Source organism: Mus pahari, chromosome 5 (genome assembly GCF_900095145.1).
Source record: "Mus pahari chromosome 5, PAHARI_EIJ_v1.1, whole genome shotgun sequence".
NCBI classification, from domain to species: Eukaryota; Metazoa; Chordata; class Mammalia; order Rodentia; family Muridae; genus Mus; species Mus pahari.
The window spans coordinates 32,674,660-32,701,467 of NC_034594.1; the positions used below are offsets into that span (position 1 = coordinate 32,674,660).

Below are 26,808 nucleotides of genomic sequence, written 5' to 3' on the forward strand. Positions count from 1 at the left end.
CCTAATCGGCCATCATTGGGAAGAGAGGTCCCTTGGTCTTGTAAACTTTATATGACCCAGCCCAGGGGAAGGCCAGGGCCAAGTAGTGGGAGTGGATGGGTAGGGGTGCAGGGGCGGTGGGGGTATAGGGAACTTTCGGGATAGCATTTGAAATGTAAATAAAGAAAATAATAAATAAATAAATTAATTAGTTAAAAAAAAAAAGAAGCTAGGCAGTCGTGGTGAAGAGAAGGGGAATGAGCCACATTCTGGCTTTCTATACTAGTGTTTATTGGTGCCTTTCTCTTTGTTTTCTTCCTATGAAGAAATCAAAACAGAAATTCCACATTCTACTTTAGGTATAACATTGTATCCTCATACTGTGCTTCCTGTATACCTCATGTAGTCACATTCAAGTTCTCTGTAATACATACTGTTGGTTTACTATTTTAAGTGTTCTGGATAAGATCACCAAACTGTTAAAACTTTGGTATTGTTTTTAAATCCTCATTTTACTTGTTGTTTCCCTTGATTTCTAATCAGTGTCTTCCACATCCTTTTCATACCTCTCCCTGTGCTGTTTGCCCCTTTATCGGCAGGTGTTTGCTAGGGTGATATTCTTAGCATTCTGGACTTCAAGTATCTCTTTGACCAGCTCTGTAAAGAACTCACCCAAATTCAAGGCTTCATTTAGATTTTTTCCTAGTATATATTTTTCAGCTCTATCTTCTGTAATGTCCCACATACATATAACCTACTACATATCTACATGCACATGGACACTAGGCATTTTAGGTAAAAAAAAAAATAAAATAAGTTTGTAGAGGACCAAATAAAACCACCTTCCACCAGCACAAGAGAAAGACACACACACACACGCACACACACCTATCAAATTACAGAAAAAAAAGAGAAGGACACACCCAGAAACAGACCCAGCAATATAGGAAGCAAAAGAAAGAAGAAACAAGTATATAATGTCACACACAGAGACAAATTAGATATAACTATCTTTTTAATTAAAAGATGATTAGATTTAATATAAGAATAAAAATCTATTTGCATACACACATTGAGGGTAAAATGGAACATCCAAATACAATAAAGCAGACACTCTGTCTAGTTGTATTACTTGATAATGAAGTAAGCTTGTTTTAGTGCTCAGGAATGTTACTGCATAAGAAAATCATAGGATACATTTCTAAACTTACAGGCATCTAACAACAGAACCAAAATACACCCAGCAGTTTCACAGAATCACAAACACTATCATTAAGTACTTCCTTCTTTAGTACCAGATTAAATGAAAGAACAAAAAGAGAACTGGGCAGGCTTGTGTTCATGCACAATTAAATAGGGAGGATGCAAAACTCAGCACTCAGTATCAGATGTGCCTTTCAAGCACACTTAAAACATTTATTCGAAAATAAAAACTATAGCAAATGAAAACATTGTAACTCTGGGAAAGATAAACAGTCTGGTTAGGTTAGGAAATGTGGAAGTTCACAGAAGGAATTCTCTCTCCAATAGTAAATATCATGAGGAAAACTGAGAACTAGCTTATACAGAGTAGTATAATATGCATACACCCCCTTCCTCCTGGCACTTTCTGCTGGGGCAAACTCTTGGCTGGTCTGTTCCAGTGAAGACACCATATCCTGATCCATCCTAGAGAACCTGCTGCACCAAGAGCAGTTGGTAAGAACCTTCCCTTCTCTGAAGTCCCAGAGCTGCTGCTGGGGTCCAGTGGACTCGGGACCCATCACCCACCAAAATGGCTGCCCTCCTGAATGCTACTCCCCTTCAGTCCCTTCCACCCCTTCCTCCTGGTCCTTTCTGCTGGGGCAGACTCTTAGCTGGTCTACTCCAGTGAAGACACAATATCCTGACCTATTTTAGAGGAACCACTTCACTCAGAGCAGATGAGAATCCACAAAACTCAAAGCAGTTGAGGATCCACTGCATGCACGGTAGATGAGGATCAACTGCACTCAGAGCAGTTGGACAACACCTTGACTGCTCCACTGAAGACCCAACAGTCTGAAGGCCTCCCAGGAGATCTACCGCAGCCAGGGCAACAAGTCATCAGCTTCTCTGCCCCTGCAAAGAGCCCCCAGTTGGAAGGCCCCACAGGTGGTCTGCTACAGTCACAGCTGCAGGTCTACCAGGAGACCTGAAGCAAACCAGGAACAAAAGAGGCAAACTCCAGACATTTACCCAGACCAACAAACACCAGGACCAGGGATATTCAGATGGCGAAAGGCAAGTGCAAGACCATAAGCAACAGAAGCCAATATAAGAACCTAAAACCATAAGAACCTAAAATCCTATCTCATGAAGATAATAGAGTCTTCTAAAGAGGATATCAATAACTCACTGAAAGAAATACAGAAAAAGACAGGTAAACAGGTGAAGGAATTAAATAAAGCAGTTCAAGACCTAAAAGTGGAAGTAGAAACAATAAAGAAAAAACAAAAAACAAACAAACAAACAAACAAACAAAACGAATGGAGGCGAACCTGGAAATGGAAAACCTAGGAAAGAGGTCAGGAATTACAGATGTAAGTATCACCAAGAGATAAAGAGAGAATCTCAGGTGTAGAAGATACTGTAGAAGAGATTGACATAACTGTCAAAATTCAAAACATAAAAAATTCCTAACCCAAAGCATCCAGGAAATTCAGGACACAATGAAAAGACCAAACCTAAGAATAACTGGAATAGAGGAGAAAGGAAGATTCCCAGCTCAAAGGACCTGAAAATGTTTTCAACAAAATCATAGAAGAAAACTTCCTCAACCGAAAGAAAGAGATGGCCATAAAGGCACAAGACGTCTATAGAACACCAAATAAATGGAACCAGAAAAGAAAATCCTCTTGACACATAATAATCAAAACACTAAACTCACTGAACAAAGAAAAATATTAAAAGCTGCAAGGGAAAAGGACCAAGTACCATACAAAGGTAGACCTATCAGAATTACTCCAGACTTCTCAACAAAGACTATGAAAGCCGGAAGAGCCTGGTCAGAGGTCATACAGACTCTAAGAAAACACAAATGCCAGCCTAGGCTACTATACCCAACAAAACTCTCAATCAACATAAATGGAGAAACCAAAATATTCCAGGACAAAACCAAATTCAAACAGTATCTATCTACCAACCCAGCCCTGCAGAGGATCCTAGAAGGAAAACTTCAGCACAAGGAGTGTGCCTGCACCAAAGGAAGGACAAGATATTAAGTGTTTCACAACAAAGCCAAAAGGAGAGAGCCATAAGCACATAAAGCCACCCACAAAAACAAACATATCAGGGACCAACAGTCACCTCTCTTTAATATCTCGGAATATTAATGGACTCAACTCACCCATAAAAAGACATAAGCTAACAGATTGGATACACAAACAAGATCCAGCATTTTGCTGCATACAAGAAACACACCTCAAAAACACAGACAGGCACTTTCTCAGAGTAAAAGGATGGAAAAAGGTCTTCCAAGCAATGGTCCCATGAAACAAGCAAGAGTTGCCATCCTAATATCTAATAAAATAGACTTTCAACCAAAAGTTATCAAGCATGATGATGGGCACTTCGTATTCATCAAGGTGAAAATCCACCAAGAGAAAGTCTCAATTCTGAACATCTATGCCCCAAAAGCTGGAGCAACCACATTTGTAAAAGAAAGTTTACCAAAGCTCAAAACACACACTGAACCCCACACAATAATAGTGTGAGACTTCAATACCCCACTCTCACAAATGGACAGGTCATTGAAACAGAATCTAAACAGAGACACAATGAAATTAATAGAGGTTATGAAAAATGGATTTAACAGATATCTACAGAACATTTCACCCTAAAACAAAAGAGCATACCTTCTTCTCAACACCTCATAGTACCTTCTCCAAAATCAACCATATAATTGGCCACAAAACAACCCTTAACCAATACAAGAAGACTGACATGCATCTTATCAGATCACCATGGCCTAAGGCTATTCTTCAATAATGGCAAAAATAACAGAAAGCCCACATACATGTGGAAACTGAACAACTCTCTATTCAATGATAACTTGGTCAGGGAAGAAATAAAGAAAGAAATTAAAGACTTTCTGGAATTAATGGAAATCTTGACATATCATACCCAAACTTATGGAACACAATGAAAGCAGTGCTAAGAAGAAAGTCCATAGCACTAAGTGTTCTGGTAAAGAAGCTGGAGAGATCTTACACTAACAACACATCAAAACCATCATTCGCCACAATCAAGTAGGCTTAATCCCAGGAATGCAAGGTTGGTTTAATATACAAAAATCCATTAACACAATCAACTATATAAACACACTCATAGAAAAAAATCACACGATCATCTCCTTAGATGCAGAAAAAGCATTTGACAAAATATAACACCCCTTCATCTTAAAAGTATTGGAGAGATCAGCAGTTCAAGGCCTATAGATAAACAAAATAAAAGCAATATACAGCAAACCAATGGTCAATATCAAATTAAACAGAGACATACTTGAATCAATCCCACTGAAATCAGGGACAAGAAAAGGATGCTGACTCTCCCCATATCTAAGCAATATAGTACTCGAAGTGCTAGCTAGAACAATAAGACAACAAAAAGAGATCAAGGGGATACAAATTGGCAAAGAAGAAATAAAGGTATCACTATTTGGAGATGGTATGATAGCATACATATGAGACCCCCAAAAATTCTACCAGAGAACTCTTACTGCTGATACACAACTTCATCAAAGGGGCTGAATATAAAATTAACTCAAATAAATCAGTAGCCTTCCTTTATACAAATGATAAACAGAATGAAAAAGAAATTAGAGGAACAACTCCCTTCACAATAGCCACAAATAATATAAAATATCTTGACGTAACTCTAACCAAACAAGTGAAAGACCTGTATGATAACAACTTCAAGTCTCTCAAGAAAGCAATTGACAATGATCTCAGAAAATGGAGATATCTCCCATGCTCATGGATTGGCAGAATTAACATAGCAAAAATGGCCATCCTACCAAAGGCAATCTATGGATTCAATGCAGTCCCCATCAAAATCCCAACACAATTCTTCAAAGACATGGAAAGAGCAAGTCTCAAATTCATCTGGAAAGGCAAACAAACAAACAAAAAAGCCCATAATAGCAAAAACAGCATGGGGAGCTAGAGAAGCACTGAAGGAAAGAGAGGAGGCCGAGGGACATCACCCAAACATGGATATCTATAGACTGCCTTCTGGTTGGCTCTGTCAAGTGGGAGACAGAGATAAAGTCACAAACTTTGTGACTTTAACTCAAATACCCAATGACTGCAAAGCATCTGTGTGAGGACACAGACATGACAGAAGTGGTAATAAAGCAGAAGCACCAGGAAGTTTTGACCAAGAGTGTCTGACGCCAGGTGAAGAACTAGTGCAGAACACTGTGAGATGCAATGGGAAAAAGAATAAAGAAAACTTTTCTGGCAACTCGACTCTAAACAGGTTTCCCTCCACCCTCACTTTCCCTAAAACTCCCATTTTCCCACTCAGATTCTCAACTTCCTTTTTTTCTGTATTTTGTTATCTTCTTTTGCCTTTGTTATTGAATCTGAGGATTCCCACCTATACAACTGTTTTTTTTGTTTTTCGTTAGTTTTGAGACAAAGCCTCTCTACTTAGCCAGGGTTGCCTTGGAATTCACTACATAGACCAGGCTGGCATCAAACTCAGAGAGATCCGCATGCCTTTGTCTCCTGAGTGCTAAGATTAAAGATGTGTGACACTATCTATGATTATGTTACTGTTTTAATATAATTTTATTTGTTCACTAATTACAACCCACTGCATATATTTTTTAAAAATTAGTATTCAAGCCACCTTTTCTTTCAAAGTTTATTTCTCTTTCATTTTATTCTTCCAATTGACCTGAATTCAGTATTGAAATATCTTAATATTTAGTACTTAATACTTTGCATTTTAATCTAAATTCCCTAAATTTCAATTGGTACTTCTTGGTTAACAGGGTTTAAATATGTCTTTAAATTCTTAAATATGAATATTAAATACAGGAAAAGCATAAATAGTTTTTGACATTTGAAATCATCATCATAATCATCATTTTTTGCTGCTGGAGATCTAATCAGGATCTTGCACATACTAGGTAAAGTATGAGCCACACTCTGAGCACATTTGAAATGAAGTATGAGAGGCAATTTTAGACACTTAAATTTTTCCCACTAAAAGGTTATTTTACATATAAAATATTAACATATTACAATATACTATATAATATATGTCTTATGATGTTATATGGGTACATTTTATACATACTATCTCCATAGTATGGTCTTATTAGTACATTATGTAAGTTAACAATGTTAATATTGTAATAATGATATTGTTAGACCATAGTATGACATATTATAGGATGTTATATAATAATAAGTAGGCACAGAGAAAAACTAAAAATAGAAGCAGGGTTATATAAATAAAATGTAATTGTCAGATATAGACATAAGGAAAGCAAGACTAGTTAATACAATCTGAGAGGAAACAGATCTCAACGTGATAAGAAAATGTCCACCACCTATTCAATGAGTTTAGTGAATTTCAAGACTTTAGTTGAGAATAAAAAGAAATACATTGATACAAACTCACCACCATATACAGGTTAAATAGAAAAAACACCTACTTTGGCCATTTCATGAAAGGCAATTTAAGAAGTATAACTAAAATATTTCACATTAGGAAAATACTAAAATATCCTTCATGGACAGTAATATTAATATGTCTTTCTAATTATATTAACATCCCACCCACAATGACATTCAGAGAGATTAAATTGAAGAGATAAATCAGGTAGCTCATAAGTAGGCAATTATAAATCTATCTAACTTTCAGTATATATTTGTATTTCAATGAATCTACGCTCTATATCAAGAACTTAATAGTCCATTAAGCACACCTAATTATACCAAGTGTAAACTCTCAATAACAACAACAGCATTAATGTGGGCACTCAGCAGAGTATGTAAATCATACCCTATCGCAGACCTCAGCGAGGCCATGCTCAGTGACTTGTGCATGCATTTAAGTTTGAGAGGCAAATTGTTATCTCCAGGAACTTAGGAATGTCGGCTTTTAGCACCTAGGGTGGAGCACTATGCATTTTGTTTGTTTTTAAGGAGAAAGTAGCTAGGGGATGGAGACGAAATGAGACTGATCCAGTAGAATCTCTGATAATATAAAAGTTATGTGTATGTGTTAAGGAGAGCATGTTGGTAAACTCACCTAGCCCCTGGGATGCTGAAGCAGGACTAGCTTGTGTTACATAGACCTTGTAGGGCAGGGAAGAGAAAGAGGGAGGGAGAAGGAGGCAGAGAAGGAGACAGAGGCAGAAACAGAGACAGACAGAAAGCTGTTTATGAAGAGAGAAAAATCTTGTTTATCATCTCTAGGTATGTGATAAAGTGTATAACCTATAATACTACAATTTTTTTTATATGACCAAGAAAGCTAAGTCGAAATACAAGGAAAAGGTGAAAAGAACTTTAAAGTAGGTCATAAATGCCTTACAAATGTGTGTTGATATCTATGTAGAAACATAAATTTGCTATGGTGACTTGAGGTCACTTTGGCAGCACAGTCCTGTGGTGGTTTTGTTTTTTAAACTACTGGAATTCACTATCTGTAGATGAAATGAAAGCAAGTTAAAAACAAAACAGTTTGTTAAAAAACAATATGTTCTTAAGTTTTAAAGAAATGTAAGTTCACTTAAGCAAACATATCATTTTCTTCCAAAAATATGATCAGTCCATTCACAATTTCTTGCCTGTTTCTTAACTTGTCATTCATCTCTATGATCTAAATTAGAAAACAATTAAAATATCTAACAGAAAGTACATAAAAATCAGGTAAGTCTAGCTTTAATGATTAATTGGATTGCCAGTTACTGGTATTAAGCATCTCCATATAAATGGTACCCACAAAATTATACTTGCATGTTTAAGTTCCCTATTATTAAAGAACTGGTCTACTTAAAGGATAGCTATGAAGTTTAGGTCGGCTTCCAAAAGACTTCCAGTGCAAATCCAGCTTAAAATTAAACATGCTTTAAAAAGTGGGGTATAGGATGGCTTTCCTTGCCTGTGTAGCCATTAGGATGGTTAGCTCTTCTAAGGATTTCTTATCAAGTAAGCTAGCAGGAGCTGAGGAGAGGGCCCTTTTCTACTCTCGTGTGTCAGTACCTGCAGAGCCTAAACAGAAATCATGCAAGGTGGTGACAGCCTCATCGATTCTCATATGAATTTTGTTTCTATAGAGTTTTTAAAACCTTTTCGTTTGGATCCCTCAAACTCTAAATTTTCAAGCATAAGTTCCCTAATAATTCAGCTAAAAGGTTCTCCACCTAGGTTTGCATTTTTGTCGTCTCTGTTTAAAAATTTTATTAGCTTTTTAGTCAGCAGAAAAGAAACCTTCCCCAGTCCTTATAGGCTTGAGACCTTATCTGATCAGGGCAGTGCTGATGGCCATAGCTCGCTCAGTTTCAGCCTGGATCATTCCTTGCACTCCCTTCACACTAGCACACACTGTTGTCCTCATACACCAGCCTATTTCTTCCCATTCTTCTCCTGGGTTATCCCTTGTCAACTGTAAGAGTCAGTTCAATAATTTCTTCAGTAGGATTCTTTGCATTGGCTGTGGGCACTCTCTGTGTATGCTAACAGTGGATGCCTTCTGCTCACGCACAACACAGTACATGACTTCAACCTCACCAGAATACTGGCATTCAACCGTTTTGCCTCTCTAGAGGCTGAGGCACATCTTCTCGTCCCACACTGCGTGTGACACTCAACATAAATGGATATACAACTAGAGATTGAGAATTTTCAAGACTTTGAGTCCTCCTTGATAACACTGGGAATCTAGATCCACTGATAATTTAAAAACTTGTGAAAAGTGCACTAATTCAGAGATTTTTTTTTAAGTATGAATGATAATGCAGATATTATTTGCTGGGGGAAAAGTGTTTCCAGTTGTTGCTGAATGTTCAAGAAGAAGTAGACATGTTACAGTTTGTTCAAAATGATCCTGGATTTGGGGATCAGGGTTATATCTGTCAGAGCTTAGCAGATGGTCATCTATCACAGCATAGTTGTGGTGAGATCTTCTAACCCCTACTTTAAATTTTGATTCAGATAGTGGATTTCAATCAAAATTTAGCAGGAGTAAAAAGCCTCCAGGTTTTTTTTTTTAAATGGATATGAGATAGGATGTATCAGAAACCAAAAGCAAAGGCTAAAAAATTGACTTGAGAGTCTAAGGCAACCTGTGTCCACCCACACACATGGGTAGTGCCTCTCCACCTATAGCATTTCCACCAGGAACTCCAGCATTACCTGGGAAGTTGTCATAAATGACATATTGGTCCTACACCCACCCTATCCCCGTAGTCTGAAACTCTGGATATATTCCTAACAAGCCCATCACGTAATGAGCCCAATTTTGATAAGTATTGTTACAACATTTTAAAGTTCCCGGAAAAAGCCAAGTCAAGTAAACAGAAAAGAACCTTAGAGTGGTTTTGTAAGAGTCCAGGTTGGATGCTGGCTCATTAGCATTTCTGAATAGTGAAGGTTTTGAAGTACACACACGTACATACTCACACTAGTTCAGTGTAGTGGGAACCCATCCAGCGTCTGACACTCACTAGGTAAGTGTTCCACCATTGAGTTGTATCATTAGCTTCATACCACTGTTTTAAACTTTTTGAGACAAGAGTCTTGCTAATTTGCAGACCTTGAATTTTCAATCTTGCCTCATCCTCTTGAGTAACTGGGGTTACAGGTCTGGTAGCCCAGCTCCAACTTAAAATTAACTTTTCATTATCTGTGCTGATGAAGGTAGAAAGCTGTTGACAATCTCAAGTATTTTCATTTGGCTCTGCAGTAAAAGTTACTATTTTCTCTTAATACTATTCTTCGTTTCACTAATAATAGCGTCAATAGGAGAAATGGTGTGTAATGTAATTTGTGTGCACTCAAGTGAATCATCTGTACTTTTGTTTTCTTATGTGTACAGCTGACTGGGTAACATCACAAAGCCTTATTGGTGGCTATGACTTCATGGATACTGTCTTTCCTTGGATATCTGATTACTTTTTTGGAGGGGATGGTCATGCTGGGGACCAAGTCCAGAGACTTGATCATTTGTTCATGCTAAGCAAATGCTCTGCAGCTGAGCTCCCACCAGTATGCCACCAGTGTTTTGTTTGCATCTCACCAGCACTTTTTTGCAGTTGGAACTGTCAAGTTAACCTACTTTCAATGCATAAGCCCTAACCTGATTTTAAGGGCGCTCACTCCCCTCTTCCACCTTTTATGAGATTAGAGAGATCTTGCAAAAATACGATGAAAATAAAGACGGGAAAACATTTTTATTTTACACTTTTAGTTAAGAAACGTTTGCTGTAGAGGTATGGGTTCCAGTGACTGCAACCTAGGCCACAAAGTTTATATAAAATCACAACTAAATAATCAAGGAAATCGGGTGGTGGCAGTGCACTCCTTTAATACCAGCTTTTAATCCCAGTACTCAGGAGGCAGAGCAGGTGAATCTGAGTTTGAAGCCAGAGCCTGGTATACAGAGAAAGTTCCAGGACAGCCAAGCTACAGAGAAACCAAAAGCAAGCTGGGGCTGGGGTTGAGGGCTTTAAATAATCAAGGAAAACAAGGACTTGTTCATCTAAGTTGGACCCAACACTTTTAACTGTGTAAATATCCTAAAATGACATAGACTTGATTACACCACTCCTGGCTTCTGCTCTGGCAAAGTATTTGTACAAAAGGGACCCGTAGGCCTCACCTCTAGAAGGCCTCCATGTGGGTGTAAGCACCATGACGACCTGACCATTATAAACACATTTTGATACCAACAGTGCTCTGGGAAAATGACATTTAAAAGTCTTCCCTTTCTCCAGCCTAGGACAATGAACCCTAGAGGAGGAGTGAGTAATTTAGGACCTTTCTCTCGGGATATTTCTAACCCATCCTTAACATCCTGCTCCGTTCTCCCAAACCCCAGATGTTACCTCCATCCGGGGAGCCAGGGCCTCTACATTGCTGCCTGCTCCAGTCTTGTTGTGCAGCACTCGTGGGTGTGGCTGGGATTGAGGGGGGAGGGACCTCGTGGGGGGAAAGGGGAGCTCTTGGAAGGTTGGCAACAGCCAACAGAGCCAAGAGCCCGTTACAAAACTTGGCTGACCTAACCACAACCATGAGAAAAGCAGGCAGCTCCCATACCCTACTGCTCCAAAGTCATCAGATATTGGGGACCAAGTTCATTTGCTATAGAAACATTTGTCAAAGTGGTGTCAAGGAATGTCTTATATCACCCTGACTATCAAATGCTTGTATTTTGTGGGCCCTGAGGCCCCTTTAGATCCATTTTTCACGGTAAGTCATCTGTTAAGAACACTCTGTCTTGTGATGAGTGTTGATATCTGCAAGCCTGAACTGAGGCTCAGATGAGAAATATAAAAATGAGTTTCTCTACTCGAGAAACCACTGTGGTACATAGGGTCACTCTGATTTACCTAGAAAATGAATCCACATTTGTTGGTGTTGTTCAGGGGTAGTGCGATGTATGATGCAATGTCTTCTGTTTCTTGGTGACCTCTTACCCCTCAATTTGTCCAATTGAAGAGGATTAATTGGGCCTGGAAGATGGCTCTAAGGTAGGGGCACTTCCTATGAATGGAATTGAGTTCGGACCCCCAGCCTCCCTGCCTCCACACTCAGCAATGGCCAGACAGCCTAGCAGAAAAACAGTGAGAGACCCTGCCAGAAGAGATCAATGGAGATAGCAATACCACAGAACAGTGCCTTCCTCTACTGACCTCTGCATGTAGGCAAACATGCAAATGTAACACATGCAACACACACACACACACACACACACACACACACACACACACACACACACACACACACACACACAGAGTCAGTAAGATGCCCCAAATGTACAAAGAGAGTGCGTGTGTGGTAGCAATATTTGGGTCACAGGAAAAATAAATTTTGGTGGGGAAACAGGCTGAGCAAAAGGACCAACTCTAGGTTTTACAATTTTTATGTAAATACAAAGATTAAGAGTTTATAGATGACCCATGAGAACTACAGGCAGTGTATGGAGACAACATACCCACTCCAACATATCTTACTTTAGACAACAAATACATGTATTAAACACATTGTATTAAACACATTGTATTCCAGTTTTTGGTAAAATACTGGAATACAGACTTGGTTTGTGAAGGAATATGTGTGAGAAAAAGATACTATAATCTAATTTTTCTGTTAAAAATATTTACCTTTCCTTGCATACTTTATAACAAAATCTGACACTAAAGCTAAGAAATTATCATACTGGAGAGGCAGCAATATGTTATTTTGTCATAGTCTCCTTCCCCACTGTCCCATTCTACTTTAAAGCAGGACTGAAAAGTCTTTGGTATGCCAGCTAAGGCTGTTTTGAGGGGTAAAATCTAAACAGGGTTAACTTAATAAATCAAGCATCCAAGAACACACCTACCCTTTACTGTGGAGTCTACAACCTACAACTGGTTTGAAGGTTGGACACGAAAACAAAATTTTATAGTCCATATTATTTATTTATATATATTTTATAACTTTAAAAAGCCTTTTCTAGTATACAAATAATCACATGATACATGATAGCACAAAAGTGGATTAAGAACCATAGCAATTTCCATAGTAACTAATGGTCATAAGCTTAATCATGAAGTTCCTGGAAGATGGGTCAAATGATGAAAAAATGGGCGGCCATGAACACAGCCTTTAATTTCTTTTCCAAACTGGTGCTTCATTCTATAGATAAGATCTTGGACATCCTCTCGTGGTAAGTACATGGGTAGCTGTCTGGATAGACGGACGGCTTCTCCCTATGAAAAGAAAAGCCACATGTTTCATCCTGATAGACCCTGAAGAAGAAACACACTATTCCAGCAAAATAAAAACTGATTCTCATTTACTCAACAAATATTTATTAAGCACCAACAATGCTGCACATTCTGGAGACAAAGTCATTGACAACAGAACTGAAGATCTTCTCGTGGAATTTACATTTCAATGCAGAAAAACAAACAAACAAAAACCGGATTTGACAAAAACATTGTGAATACATAGCTTACACAATTAACTGGGCAAGAGCATGGATTGTGTAAATGGGAAGGCTTACTCAAAGAGATGACATTTAGGCTTTTCAATTACCATGTAAAGGTAGGTCACGGGCAACATAAAGCATTTCAGAGACTAGAACATTCTGAATGGATGTGGCACTACAGTGAAGGACATGAGGTAAGGAAGTTAATCAGGAACCAGGACATGGACAGACTAAATTTTATTTGAATAAACAGGGAAGTAGAGATTAAAACAGACAGACAGACAAACAAACAAAGCCTGCTAAGTGTTTCATGTCATAAAGCCGTGTGGCCGTGGTAAGCAGGTTGGGGGCTGACAGTTAATGTGGTGCGGGTGAGGGCCGAGAAGAGTTGCTATGGAAGGTCTGCCTTTGAGGTATTTGGTAGAGTGACTATAAGACCTGAAGAACCAAAAGGAATGTCCTCAGGTTTGGTATATAACTGCTGTTTTCTGAAGCAGGAGGAGTGGTTTAGGGAATAAGAATTATAAACAAAACCAGCTTCTTTTAGCATAAAGAAAAGTCTTGCAAGCTCACAGTTGTTACATTTTAACATTACTCTCTTTAGTCACAGGTCTATCACCTTTTCAGCCTCTCCACCTCTTTATTCCAACAGAATCTGGTTTTCCTTCACTCTGACCTTTAATCTCTCCTTCCTCACAGACTCACAAGCCTCCCTGGGACGTCGTCCCCTTACTGAGGTTGGCCATGAATGAGCTATCCAGAATCCAGTAGTAGGGCTAACCTACCAACAGTTTCTGGAGCACAAAGTGCTCAGGTTTCTCTCCCTGACCCTTGTTAATCCTTAGATGTGAGCAAATTCTATGCTAGAAAATACTAGAATCAAACATCTGTCCTGATATCACCCAATTGAAATGTCAGGTCTTAAGAGCCCTCAGTGACACCTGGAGATTGTCTTGTTCCCGGGTCTGTTCTTTTTCTTATTGTACCTGTATACTTGGTTTCATATCTATTACGGTACTCAAATGTACAAAGCCTCCCTACCCCTCCACTTACAAGCAGACAACTTCTCTTCTTTTACCACATACATAAACCAGATACATCTTCTCATTTATGTAAAAATGTTCCCTTTTAGCTAGACTTGATACTGTATAGAAAGAATGGTGTGAGTTCGAGGCCAGTCTGGGCTACATAGTGAGGTCTTATCTCAAAACAAACAACAAGAACAAAAAAATCATGAAAACAAAACGAAAACCAAAGAAAAATTATTTTTCACTCTTGATTCAGAGACCATTATGTTTCTCCTTTCAAAAACATCTGTCACACTGGAATATTTACTCCAACCCCTCTCTTTTGGTTTTTCCCAACAGGGCTTCTATGGGTAGCCCTAGCTATCCTAGCACTCACTCAGTAGACCAGGCTGGCCTCTAGCGCACAGACTGCCCTGCCTTTGTCTCTGGCTGATTGTTTTTAACTTCTCCATAACAAACATGCCTAATTACTCTAACCTGGTGCAAATTAGCAAAACTGCTTCAGTTCACTCTCAACTGCTTTTTTTTTTTTTTTCCTCCATTATGTCTAAAACCTTATTACTTGACCACATGTTTTTCTGCTCTTAAGAAAGATGTCTCTGGAGTTCCTTGAAACTATCACTGCTGAATTGCCCTGGCAACAGGCTGGGAATTTCCACAAGACAAAGCTCCCAAGGGGTTCTAAGCACCACTGAATCCACTGAATCCATTCTCCAGAGTCAGGTATCTAACCAAACACCATGAACAAAAAGCCCACTTAATACAGAAGAAAACAAAGTTCAGGTCTGTTTTGAGAGTGACAGCAGGGGACCTTAATGAGAACTTCAGCTCTAAAAGTAGCAGTGGTTGTTTCTCTAGGCTTAGGCTACACTTGATGGGCTCAGAAACTTCCTCAGCCACCTCCATTTAGATTTTATTGTTGAGACGAGGATGTAGTCCTAGCTGGCAGTAAATCCTCCTGCCTCAGCCTTCTGAGTGCTGGATGTACATAACATCTGCCATCAAACCTAGCTTGCTCGGAGTGCACTTTTCTAAATTTAATTTTGTAATTCTCATTTTGGTAGACGCTACAAAGTTTTGCAAAGTAAAATTTCATTTATTCAACAATTTAGCTTCCTCTACTCAATAATTTAGACCTCTTCCTTTTGAAGTGCTCAGGGATGAGAGTCATCTTAAAATGTTTTAGATAATACGGTATAAAAGTTGAATAATTTGGAAATGAACTTACTTATGGAATTACTAAAAAACAGAATGTTGCATAAGTAGTAGTCTTAATATGGGTCTAAGAACTGTATGACAAGGCTCTCTGATAGTGTTTACTAGTCTACATTGTGAAGCATTTTATTGAGTTTTTTTAAATAGCATTTTCTTCTTGAAAACTAACATTTTAGAAACTATCCTTTTAACCATTTACTACTGGGGTTGGTGGGCAAAACAACCTTTACTCCTAGCGGAGGGTTAAAGACAGAAGGCAGACATAGGCAGGTCTCTATGAGTTCAGGGCAAGCCTGGTCCACAAAGGGAGTTCCAGCCAGCCAGTTTTACTTAGTGGGACCCTGTCTGAAAACAAAACAAAATAAAAACAAAGTTTTCTATTTGAATAAGAGTCATAAAATTTAACAGGCCATGTGATCCAGTGAGGCATACCTCCAGATAATTTATCACTTTTCGAGGTCTACATTCATAAATCTCCTTTGCATTTTTGTTTACTATAGCATTAAGAATTTCCTTTAAATCCATTATTCCATAGAATGGGAGACACTGAGCCATTCCTTCTATTTCCAAGTAGTTCTCAGTACTGGAAACTCCTGAGAGAAAAAACAAAACCACACATGCAGAGGCATAGTTAAGTTAGTTAAAATTATATTCCAGAACATGTCCATTGGAAACAAGTATCACTGTTAGAACACTTAGTGAACCTTCATCAGAATTTAATACATCAGGACAAAGTTCTGTTCATGGAGAGTACAAATAATCACTTCCCAGAAGACTTCACATTAGGTCATAAGTGCTCACTGATGCCACATGTGCTTCCTATAATTTAATTTAATCTTACTTCCAACTGCTCTGTTCCTCACATTTGCTCAGAACATTTACTTTGGAGAGAAAATGAAGTCCCATGATATTTATTAAAATCAAAATGGTTTAAGCATCTAGCCCACTAGTCTCATATTTAACTTAAAGACCTCAATTATTTTAACTTAACCATGAATAAAAATAGACACTCTTACCTTGTTACTATAAACTTTCAGGAAATAAAAATGCTAGCATTTATTCAATGATTCAACTAAGAAAATGCTTGAAATTGGTGTTATTTATTAAGCTATTTTTAGGGTAATTCAGTCGGTAGAAAAATTCCTAAGAGTATATAATCTGACATTAAGGGACATAATGTGCTTATCCCATTTGTACCTGGAATCAATATCGTGTTGCTTAGAAGGAAAGTCCAACCTTTGGTAGCTGTTGGTAAATTAATACAAATTGAAGCATTGCAGATCTTGGGACTAGAATGGTCTACCCTCTAACATAACCTCAGTTATGGCCCAGCTTTAAGACCAAACAGTAGGAAAGTAATGTTCTTCCCAGTAAATAACTGAAGGAAGATGAGCTGATACATCATCACGCACTAGAAGATGAGCTATAGAGTTCAGTAAGGGAGGGGACATGAGTTAGCGCACATAGGGACCTCGAGTGGAAACCACGTAAGGAGGGTAAGCAGGATGCAGCAGGCTATAGTCCATCCCTACAGATATGAAGAAAGTTACCTTTCATCAATTCAAACTACAGAATCAGCTAAAGAATAAAATCACACACATGCACACCCCACCCCCAGTCTCCATATTAAAAATTTTCCAATTAAAAGACACCAGAGGCCTCAAGGAAGAGATCTATAAAACCAGAAGAAATGACTAGAAACCAGTTCAGGTCTGAAAGGGGGGCTGGAAGATGGGCAGAATCCTAGGCTTATTGGTTGTTTGTTTTGTATATGGGGACAGATCTCATTGTGTAGCCAAAGAATTTAAATTCACTATATATTCCAGGCTAGTACAGACATGTGGCACTTTTCCCATAATGGACCCTCAAGGTGTGGTAACAGGCATGTGTCACCATGTCCAGCTTTGCCACTGATTTATGTTACTCAGTGTTTACACTTACTCTGTGAAGTTAATATACCGACTTTACGGAGGGCCATACAAGAAACTGCTCAGACTCCCAAGGAAGCCTGTATAGGTTCTAATCTCGGCTCTACCACTGACTATCCTCTGCAGCAAACTTAGCTTTCTCCCGCGTCCCTTTCTCATCTGTAAAATGGAGGCTGTGACACGAGCTACTCTGGAGGCTGTGAATTCTCTGAAGGGTAATCTGTATATAATGTTTACTCAAAATTTATTAGTTGTTGTTAGTGAAGAAACTGAGAAATTTGTGATCTGGACATGAATTCTCCATCTCAAGTGTAACAGCAGTAACTATGGAGGTAAGGCAGTTATGAGAGGTATCTTTATCTTGTGAAACTGAGAAAAATCAAGCAAAATTTGAAGTTTGGAACAATGAAACGTTTTTCCCCAAATATCCAGTCTTTATATCTGTACACTATTGTTATTTATTTTATTTCTAAAATTTATCTATCTATCTATCTATCTATCTATCTATCTATCTATTTATTATTGCTATGTGGGTTCTATCTATCTATCTATCTATCTATTATTGCTATGTGGGTTTTATCTGCATGCATGCCTATGCACCATATGAAGGAGGCCAGAACAGGTTGTTGGATCCCCTGGAACCAGTGTTAAAGATATTTGTAAGTTGTTCTGTGGATCTTCTGGAACAGCAGCCAAAGCTTTTAACTGCTAAGCCATCTCTCCAGCTCCCACTTTCTGTCTTCTGTGCCTCTGCAAATCCTACATTTTTGGGTATGACAGTTTAGGCAATGGAGTCTTTCACGTGGTGCCTGCGGCACTGAACAGAACACAAAGGGGAAGAAGAAACGGGCACGCTAGACTAGGGAGCTAGGGTTATATGGAAACTAAAAAAGACAGAGAAGAGTAACAAAGAAAACTGGATTCCCTAAGGCAGACACATTCTCTTTAATCGATCTGGCATAACCCAGACATCAATGTGAGACTGCTGATGCTCTGTGCTACCCGGCAAAAGAGGCAAAGCTGTTAACAGCAAAAGAGTGGCCCCTTTCATCAGACCACTCCACGATGCCACACACCTGCTTTACCATCACGGTGCGGACAGCTGAGTCACACCAGGAGGCAGCTGGGTTGCCATGCCAAACGATAACAGCAAGTTCAGAGATCACCTGAGTGCCCCCTGAAGGAAGCCACCTCGGCAGAGCTGGCAAGGACTTCCAGTGAGGTGAAAATAGACCTGAGAGCTCTGAGAGACAGGAGCAGCTCTTGCAAGGTTTATTTTTTTTCCATGTCAGAAAAGCCCCATTTCTGTTACCTGGTGTCAATCTGATCTTGAAGCCATTTGCTGTAAGACGAGGGTCACACAGGTAAGCTGATCCACTGCCTCTTTCCTCAACTGTTGACATTTTACGTAAAACCTCCAGATAATGAGACCCATTAAGAAGACTGAAAAAGAAAGAAATTATGGTTCTTTAAGTTACTAAACATTCAGATTGAAACAAGAAAGTTTATGGAAGCTAATCCAAGGGTGTTTTGAAAGTGTTGCCACTACACGAAGTGCCAAGCCCTGTGAGAAAGCACTCTGTATTCTGTTAGCATTGTACAAGAGGCCCTCTGTAGAGCGTGCACAGAAAGGAGGACAGATGTAAAGCGAAATTTGTCTAAAATATTAAAACTTCAAAGAGAACTGTAAAAAGTTGTCTCTAAATATAATACAAATCAAAACCTGACCCATAATCAATAGCTTTTTATGCCTTTAAAGCAGCTATCATGAATGAAAAACACATTCCATCATCAAGCTACTAACATAGTTATATTCAAAATCAAATGCTACTCAATGCTTCTTCAACAGCCACAAGATTAAATATAAGACTATTCTTCCAAAAAAATTTTCAGTTCACACCTTGGGAGCAATTCCTTTAGTTCAATGCAAACATAGCATGTTTGACAAAGGGGCCTCAGGACAGTCATTACAGAAGAGGGCCTATCTACGCTGGTATGAGGCCCAGCCCCCAACTATGCAGAGGGGACTTGAGTGCCAACCACAGTGGAGAAATGAACCTAGGCACACAACATGCTGGAGGGTGATGCTGTATCTCGCTACAGCGCCATTCCTCTTGGAGAAACAAACAAAGTCTTTCCATTTTTGCTCAGAATGCTGAAGACTTCACTGACTGTGATATCACAGAAAATGCACTGGCTGTGTGTCTAGCTCATTCTACCACCTCTGGAATCAACCTGGAAGCTTGTGGTAAAGATGACAAGGGACACTCCACAGGTAAGGAGTCCGCATTAGAATCCTGGATATGTGGCTTACTTACTGCTTCTATAAGCACACCTAAGATAACTTTTCTGAGTTTGTGATTAGCTTAGAATCTAATCATTTCTGTGAGTATATAAAAGGATTAAGCAAGAGAATTACTCTCACACACTTTAATAAATGAAAGGAAACATGTATTATACACTTATATATGGGCAGAAACAGGATGGAGCAAAGAATCTTGGTCAAGGCTGATAAAGGCATTCACTACGCAATTCACCTGAAGTATGTGTTTGACAGACAGTGCCAGAGCAGTGTAATATCAAGACAAAGCACAGAACTTCAGCTTTCAATTATCACAGAGAAGTCATGAAGGTACAAGAGAAAGACGCTTGGGACTTACTAAATGCAAGAATGAGCACTCAGAACTTCTAACATTATTTATAAGCCACTAATAGCATCATTAGAGTTTAGAAAAACTTCCTCAAAATGCTCCTTCAAAAAAGTATAATTATGCCTACTAGAAGAACTTCAACTTTTAACATTAAACATTATGAGTTAAAAAAAAAATCTCTCTTACTTCATCGTACCTCTCTGTTAATATAATTGGCTTTTCCAGTGGTTCTGCACGGAGTTTATGATTCTCAAGAAGTCTTTTAAATAGCAGGGCTTCCTCCACTCTGTACGGGTTCAGTAACATGACATCTGCTCTGGATGTGACCAGCCATGCATCAGGAAACTTGAGACTGTGGATCAGGCATATCTCATCCTTCTCCTCTAAATCAACTTCCTTTTGTTTCTTAAAGTTCACTTTTAAGTTTTCCATAGAAAAGGGGATCTCTGTCATTTTAATATTTTCACTCTTCTTCTTTTCATTCTGGGACTGAAAGAGCTCGTCAAGTTTTGGCTGATTAGATGAATCTTTCACCTTATGTTTCTGTGTCCAGCCCCTTATCTTTTTCCTGCCGTCTTTTAATGATACTTGTGTCTCCTGCTCAATAGCTTTCTTCATTTGGTTATTGTATCGTTCCAAGTCCTTTTTAGCCTTTTCCTCATATCTAAGAACAGAGATTAAATAGAGCTAATGAGTTCATAATAAAAATATAACATAATAAAAAAATTTCATCTAAAGTAAATTTTAATAATAACAAGCTGTCATTCAGTAATGACAACGAAATATGTATTAGAGACCCTCCTGTGTGCTTAGGAGAAACTCCAAACAGAGCACAGAAACTGGCCCCTGAAAAGCAGTCGAAAGCGAATGGGAAAGGACTTGTATTTGCATCCATGAAGCCCCGGCCCGGCATTAGCAGGTGGGAGCCGCAGGAATTTGCTAGGAGATGGATGGCACTTATTGGTCTGTACCATCAGAACACAGATCCTTGCTTCCAGAACAACTTAAAATCAAGAGAAAATCCCACGCGTGAGAGCTCTCAGAGAAACATTAAAATGCTAACGAACTGAACAGAGTTTCCATTACTTCTAATGCAGAAGCAACAGAACCTGATACTGAGTTACATGTGGGGCTTGGTAAACATCCTGGGCTTTAATTTAAAACTTGAAGAGTGCCATATGTTAGGTGGAAAACCCCTAAACCCTAGAACTGAGTAAATCTCCCCATAATTCAATGCAACACAAACTGCCACGAGCTCAAAGGCATCTTAAATAAAAATGAACACTTTCCAGAAAGAAACAGATGTCACCCACAATGGCCACTGCACAACGGAAACTCACCGCTCAAGCACCGTAACAGAGCGTGAGTCGTGGCCAAGGGGAAGAGGTCGGGAAAAGACCCCTTCATCACGAGTCAGATTTATAATTAATAAAAAGTGTCGTACAAATGTTTCAGGACTCTAGATAAGCACTAGAAAGAGAACTAGGAGGGGTGAAGGGGAAGCTCCAGGGAGAAGTGGAATTTATATGTATACAAAGAAGTGGGAAGTCAGAAACTAAACTACAGAATCTGGAAAGGAATGGGCACTGTGTAGATTTAGTTATAAACCAGAGATGGAATCAACAAAAGGGCCAGTGAGACTGAAGGCAGAGCTACAGCAATCACCACTGTGAGCAAGACAGAAAATCAACCTGTGCACATTGAAGCAGCCAGGAGCTAATGCACAAGCATCCCAACACGTCGAACATTTAATGATGACCCAACCAGTAGAATTATATAAAGACCCAAGTACAAGTCTAGGCAGGATCAATGCAAACAAACCCTGCCAGATACTCCAGAAGCAAACGGTGAACATGAAGATGAATGCCCAAATCAGTGAGAAGAGAACCAAGAAAAAGGACAATGCAATGCCTGCTGAATATGCAGTGCGGCAAGAGAGCCCACAATTCACATCTACCAACCATGAACAGCCTTGAAAGGGACGGTTAAACAAATGCCTTCCGATAAAATACGTTTTCTGCTAACCTGGCTGCACTCTTAGAATGACACAGGCCCAAAAGCAATTATACTTGTGGGCCTTTAGTTTTTATGTGAGACTCTGTGGTAATAACTTTACCTAAGTGCAATAAAAACAGTGCCTGATGTATTAGGCAACGCAGACACTAATATAAATTAGATGTTAAAATGTATTCATTTCAACCTCGAGTACCTCTGCAAGTGCTCCATGAAAAGACAGGGGCAGACGCAGGCAGGAGGACATCTCTAATCCCAATGTCAATGATGCTATTACATAAACCAAAGCTTCAAACTAAAGGACAGGATACCTGATATCATGGGCTTCTAAGAATTACACTTCTATAATAACACAGAGGTACAGAAGAATGGAAAATGTATATACACTATACAGACAGTGTAAGAAAATAAGAGACTGACAACATTAAATGAAGTTTAAAATGCTTAATTGTCAGAGATGCAGGGCCCATTAGAAAGCTTAACACTTACATGTATGTGCACCTAGTAATAGAACTTTCAATATCAAGAGATTTCAAGCAAAATCTCACATCTTAAAAGTAGAAATAAAGTCAGAAGCTGGAGACACGGATGCCTATCTCCTCAGTGGCAAAATCAGATTACAAACTGTCAGTAAAATGACAGATCTTAGCAACACTACCAACCACATTCATCTAAACAGGAATTCTGATTTTTTTATATGTGAACATGGATCATTCAACAGGACAGGAAATACAAGGAGTCAAATTCTCACTACATGTCAAAAGGTGAGGGACAACTAATTTTCTGTCCATGTTAAACTAGAACCTAAGTTTACTCATAAAAGCCTTAAATGTTGGAAAACTGACACCATAGTGTTCACACTGTTCACATAGTGACACACAGTGTTCACACTGACCTCAGGACCTACCAAGCAGAGGCTGAATAACCCTTATTAGGCTTATAAAATTAAACATTATGGGGGGCTGGTGAGATGGCTCAGCAGGTAAGAGCACCAACTGCTCTTCCAAAGGTTCTAAGTTCAAATCCCAGCAACCACATGGTGGCTCACAACCATCGGTAACGAGATCTGATGCCCTCTTCTGGGGTGTCTGAAGACACCTACAGCATACTTACATATAACAAATAAATAAAGAAATCTTTAAAATAAATAAATAAATGAACATTATTGCTTAAAATGATGTGTCTTGAGATTCTATTGTTAGAAGTCAGATGTATCATATAGTTTATTTGAAGTTTAAACACTAGCAAAACCAAGGTAATATAACAGAAATCGAAATAGTGTCTGCCGATGGAGGAAGCAGGAGGGATCTGTAAGGAGGATGGAAACGTATGTTTTCATCATGGCACTGTTCACACTGAACCACACTGCTAGGGCCTTCGCGTTCTACTGTAGGTAAACTTTACCCAATTTAAAGAATGCTTTAAGTGCTGGGGAGCCAGACACAGCAGCATACGCTCACAGTCCAGCACCAGGAAGGTGGAGGAGGGAGGAGAACCACAGACTCAAGGCCAGATTGCTTTACAAAGCTATTTCATTTCAAGATGAAATAAAAAATGAAAACAGTATACAATAAAGCCATTTAAATAGCATATGGAATTAAAAAGCACACCATTTAATCCATCACAGTTATTCTTCTTTCATTTCAAGTCATCAGTTGATAAATCCCAATAAATCAAATATATTCAAACTTTGTAATTCAGCTATATAAAGCAATGGCTATTTCAATTTTATATCAGGTAAAAATCTTACAGGGCTTTGTTCTGTCCATTTGGGGTATTCATTTATATTATGTGGGTAATTTACATGCGCGCTCATAGCTCTGCTATGAGGAATAATTTGTTTGGTACACTGTAAATGGTGATGTTTACTCTTAAGTTTCTATCAAGAAACACAAATCTTGGCTGGGGATGTACTCAGTGGCAGAGTATATCTGAAACACACACACACACACACACACACACACACACACACACACACTGGACTCTGGGTTAATCCCTATAGCACAACAAACATGAAAACAAAAAGAAGCATTTGCAATGTAATAAAAGAAAATATCTAATAATAAAAAAAAAGAAGACAAAAAGAAACACAAATCCTATAACTTGAATAGTATGTTTGATTAAAAGTTTAGTAATTATTTCTGCTGGCCCCTTAGAGCCTGTTTCTGCCCCCCTCCAATACCTGATCATTTTCCCCCCTTCCCTTTCCTGTCCTCTCTCCCACCCAGATTCCTCCCTCCCTCTTCCCCTCCCCCACCCCTTGACTGCTTTCTTCTCTCTCCCAAGATCTGGGAGGTGAGAGACTCTCAGGGCTAAAGGGGAGGGACCTTGGATGAAGTGCTCGCAGTGGGGAGGGGGAACTTGTAGAGTCCACCTCCAGTGGAGGGATAGAGTATCATGGGGAGGGATATGGTTGCCATCCCACAGTCTAAACTCTGACCCAGAATTGTTCCTGTCTGAAGGAACTACAGGGACAAAAATGGAGAAGAGAATGAGAGAAAGGAAGTCCATTGACAGGTCCAAATTGGGATCCAGCTCAAGGGAGGCCCAGGGCCCTGACACTGTTACTGATGCTGTGGTGTGCTAGCAGACAGGAGTCTAACATGCTGCTCTCTGAGAGGCCCAGCAAGCAGCTGAAAAAGTCAGATGCAGATATTAGCACCCAACTAATGGACAGAAGCCAGGGTCCCCTGTGGTTGAATAGGGGAATAGCTGGAAGAAGCTGAGGAGGAGGGTGGCCTCTATGGGAAGACCAGGAGTCTCAACTGACCTGGACCCCCAAGATCTCTGACACTGAGCCACCAACCAGGCAGCATACAGCAGCTGATATGAGGCCCCGACATATGTACAGCAGAGGACTGCCTGGCCTGGCCTCAGTGAGGGAAGATGCACCTATCCCTCAAGAGACTTGAGGCCTGGTGGGGTAGGGGTGGTGGGGTAGGGACATCTTCTTGGAGTGGGGTTGGGGGAGATATGGGATGGGGAGTAGTTGGAGGGGCAGACTGGGAGGGGAATGAAGTCTGGACTGTAAAAAAGGATTAAAGAATAAAAATTAATTTTTTAAAAAGTTTAGTAATTGAGCCGGGCGTGGTGGCTCACGCCTTTAATCCCAGCACTCGGGAGGCAGAGGCAGGCGAATTTCTGAGTTCGAGGCCAGCCTGGTCTACAAAGTGAGTTCCAGGACAGCCAGGGCTATACAGAGAAACCCTGTCTCGAAAAATCAAAAAAAAAAAAAAGTTTAGTAATTAAATAAAACTGTTATATTTTTTAAATTAAGTTTTAAATTTGGGCTTAGGTAACTAAGATTATTTCAGGTCTCGTAGGACGCTGGCTTAGATTCTACAGAACATTATTTGATTTGTATGTTGTGAAGTAGAACTATGAACCAATAGAGTACAACATGGTATACAGTCTATGCTCAGAACAGAAATGCTACATGCTAGTTGGGTAAGATTGCAATAAAGGTCCGCTTCATTGTAAACTAGATAAACATTAGTCATCAGTTGCTTTTCATTTTCATATTTTTGAAAGTTACTTTCTTCTACTTATTCCTAAAACACGAACATGTGGGCTAGTTATACAAAACACATGGTCTTTAATAGTTTACTTTCACAGGCACTAGAAATAAGTATATTTTTAGCTCTTAGACATCAGAACTTCAGACTTTTCCTATGGGGTGGAAAATGAGTTCAAGATAAAGGTCATTTTTGTAATTAATTATAATGTGCAAATTTTCACATATGGTACTAATCTTTTGATTTATTCAAGAAGTCAATTTAATTAGTTCCTTGGGAAACATAAAAAAGTTATGTCCAAAATAATGCTAGGTAAATGTTAAGTAAGAACAGATGTTACCTTTGTATTTAATGCCATTAAGGGACTTAGCAACTTAAATGGAAAGTATTCGCCCTGATTTGACTAAGCAGTCAGTCAAAGGATGTTTCTGAGACTAAAGGTTACATTTAATTATAAAATTTATTTAACATTTTCAGTAACATCTAAACTGCAACATTACTTATTTACTTTAACTAGGAATATTTTTATATATTGCAAATGAAAGCTCAAATTAACACCAACTGACTGAAGGACCCCTCTTCCAAGTGGCAGGGACCTGGATTCTGACCCTCTAGAGTAAAGGAGAGAAAATCAGAAAAGACCTAAGTCTTCCCTACCCCTACTTTCTCAGCAGGAACTAAGATTCTGGCGAATCCTGGTGCCTGCGGAGCTATCCTCAATCTGGCCACCACCCGTTCCCCATCTTTCTTTATCACACTCTTACACGCTACCCATGTCATAGTGTCTTCCTTAGCAATACCATGTTCCATCTTTTGTGATAATTCCTTTAAAACTTTCTGGTTTTATATAAGGAAGCAATTTTCTGTCCTGTATAGCAGACAACTGCTAAGTGTTTTCACACTCTCCACATTAATCAGTTAAAAGGCACCAATTCTGTGATGAAGGCCACAGATGGCAAGTAAGAGAGACCCACAACTGGACAATGTGCAGGGAGTGCGACTTTGGAGGACTCAGTCCTAAATGGGATGTCTATGCAGATGAAACCGAAAGAGAGTCAGAGCCAGAGGTGATGGATGACTCTGGATAACAGCATCTTCCAGACGCAGCAGGACTGATGCACACAGGAATTCAGAGACTGTGGCAGCATGCACAGGGCCTGCACAGGTTCAAGACAGATGGGATCCCAGTATTGAGAGGGCGTCACCGACATGGTTGCTTATTCTTAACCAAGAAGCTATCTACAAATGACATCTGCTTGCAAAGGAAAAAAAAAATCAGTTTTCTCCAATGGTGTCTCACAGG

The 26,808-nt window shown here is 39.2% G+C and overlaps 1 protein-coding gene across 4 annotated transcripts in view; it reads right to left on the minus strand.

The window, feature by feature from the left end:
• Positions 1-12,715: 12,715 nt before the first annotated feature.
• The window catches only part of Pms1 (PMS1 homolog 1, mismatch repair system component), a 110,033-nt gene continuing 95,940 nt past the window's right edge, over positions 12,716-26,808 (minus strand). For all 4 annotated transcript variants that reach the window (XM_021198758.2, XM_029539404.1, XM_029539403.1 and 1 more), the window contains 4 exons: positions 20,174-20,641; positions 18,639-18,769; positions 15,831-15,991; positions 12,716-12,934 (listed from right to left, as the gene is read on the minus strand). In XM_021198758.2, coding sequence (XP_021054417.1) covers positions 12,770-12,934; positions 15,831-15,991; positions 18,639-18,769; positions 20,174-20,641 — 925 coding nt within the window. In that variant the 3' untranslated portion in view covers positions 12,716-12,769. The remainder of the gene's footprint in view (positions 12,935-15,830; positions 15,992-18,638; positions 18,770-20,173; positions 20,642-26,808) is intronic.